Genomic DNA, 652 nt, shown 5'->3' on the forward strand with positions numbered 1-652 from the left:
GAAGCAATGTAAAATACACCGGGAAATGAGGGCACTTAAGAACTGAATGATGCGGGCACCGCCACCAGAGGCATCTTCTGGCATTCCTTCAGAAGGAGCAAGAATGGGTTGTCTTTAAAGAGCCCCTAATGACCTGGCTAACGGCACAGCCTCAAACCATCACATCGCGAAACAAATCCTACCAGTGGGAGACAAGGCTGGAGGAGGCGCATTAAAAGATTCATCCATTCACTAATGCCACCCTGGCTGTCACTGGCCTGGGACGCGCACACTCCCCGGCACTGCCACCTGCTTTCTACTTCCTCGGGGAGAGGTGGTGGCGCGCGGGTCCTGGTCCAGCGGCTCCAAAGGCAGAACTAAAGATGAATCCGTGACTCCTAACCCGGGAGCTCAAGTCTCAGCTCCCCGGGGTCGGTTCCGGGACGGCGCGCGGCCCCAAGGTGGAAGGCTGAGAAGTTCCCCACGGCGGAGCCCGGGCGAGGGGACCAGAGGGGAGGGGGCGGCGCCAGGTCCGAGCGCAGGAAGCCTCGGCCCGTGGGCCGGGACCGTGGGAAGCCAAGCTGGGGGCGGGGCCGCGCGGAGTCACCCAGGGGCCCGGCTCCGGGATCCCCCTGATGGGGCGCAGGCAGAGAGGGGGCACCCTGGCCGCTAC

General features: G+C 63.5%; 1 protein-coding gene across 5 annotated transcripts in view; it reads right to left on the reverse strand.

Annotated features, from left to right (window-relative positions):
- The window catches only part of Ttc17 (tetratricopeptide repeat domain 17), a 103,871-nt gene that overhangs the window by 102,996 nt on the left and 223 nt on the right, over positions 1-652 (reverse strand). Inside the window, exon 1 of one of the 5 annotated variants that reach the window (XM_029474323.1) lies at positions 183-587. The exons of the other annotated variants lie outside the window; for them this stretch is intronic. Coding sequence (XP_029330183.1) covers positions 183-224 — 42 coding nt within the window. The 5' untranslated portion in view covers positions 225-587. Of the gene's footprint in view, positions 1-182; positions 588-652 lie in introns of those variants that run through there. 5 annotated transcript variants of the gene reach the window in all.

The sequence above is a fragment of the Mus caroli genome, chromosome 2 (genome assembly GCF_900094665.2).
Source record: "Mus caroli chromosome 2, CAROLI_EIJ_v1.1, whole genome shotgun sequence".
Taxonomy (NCBI): Eukaryota; Metazoa; Chordata; class Mammalia; order Rodentia; family Muridae; genus Mus; species Mus caroli.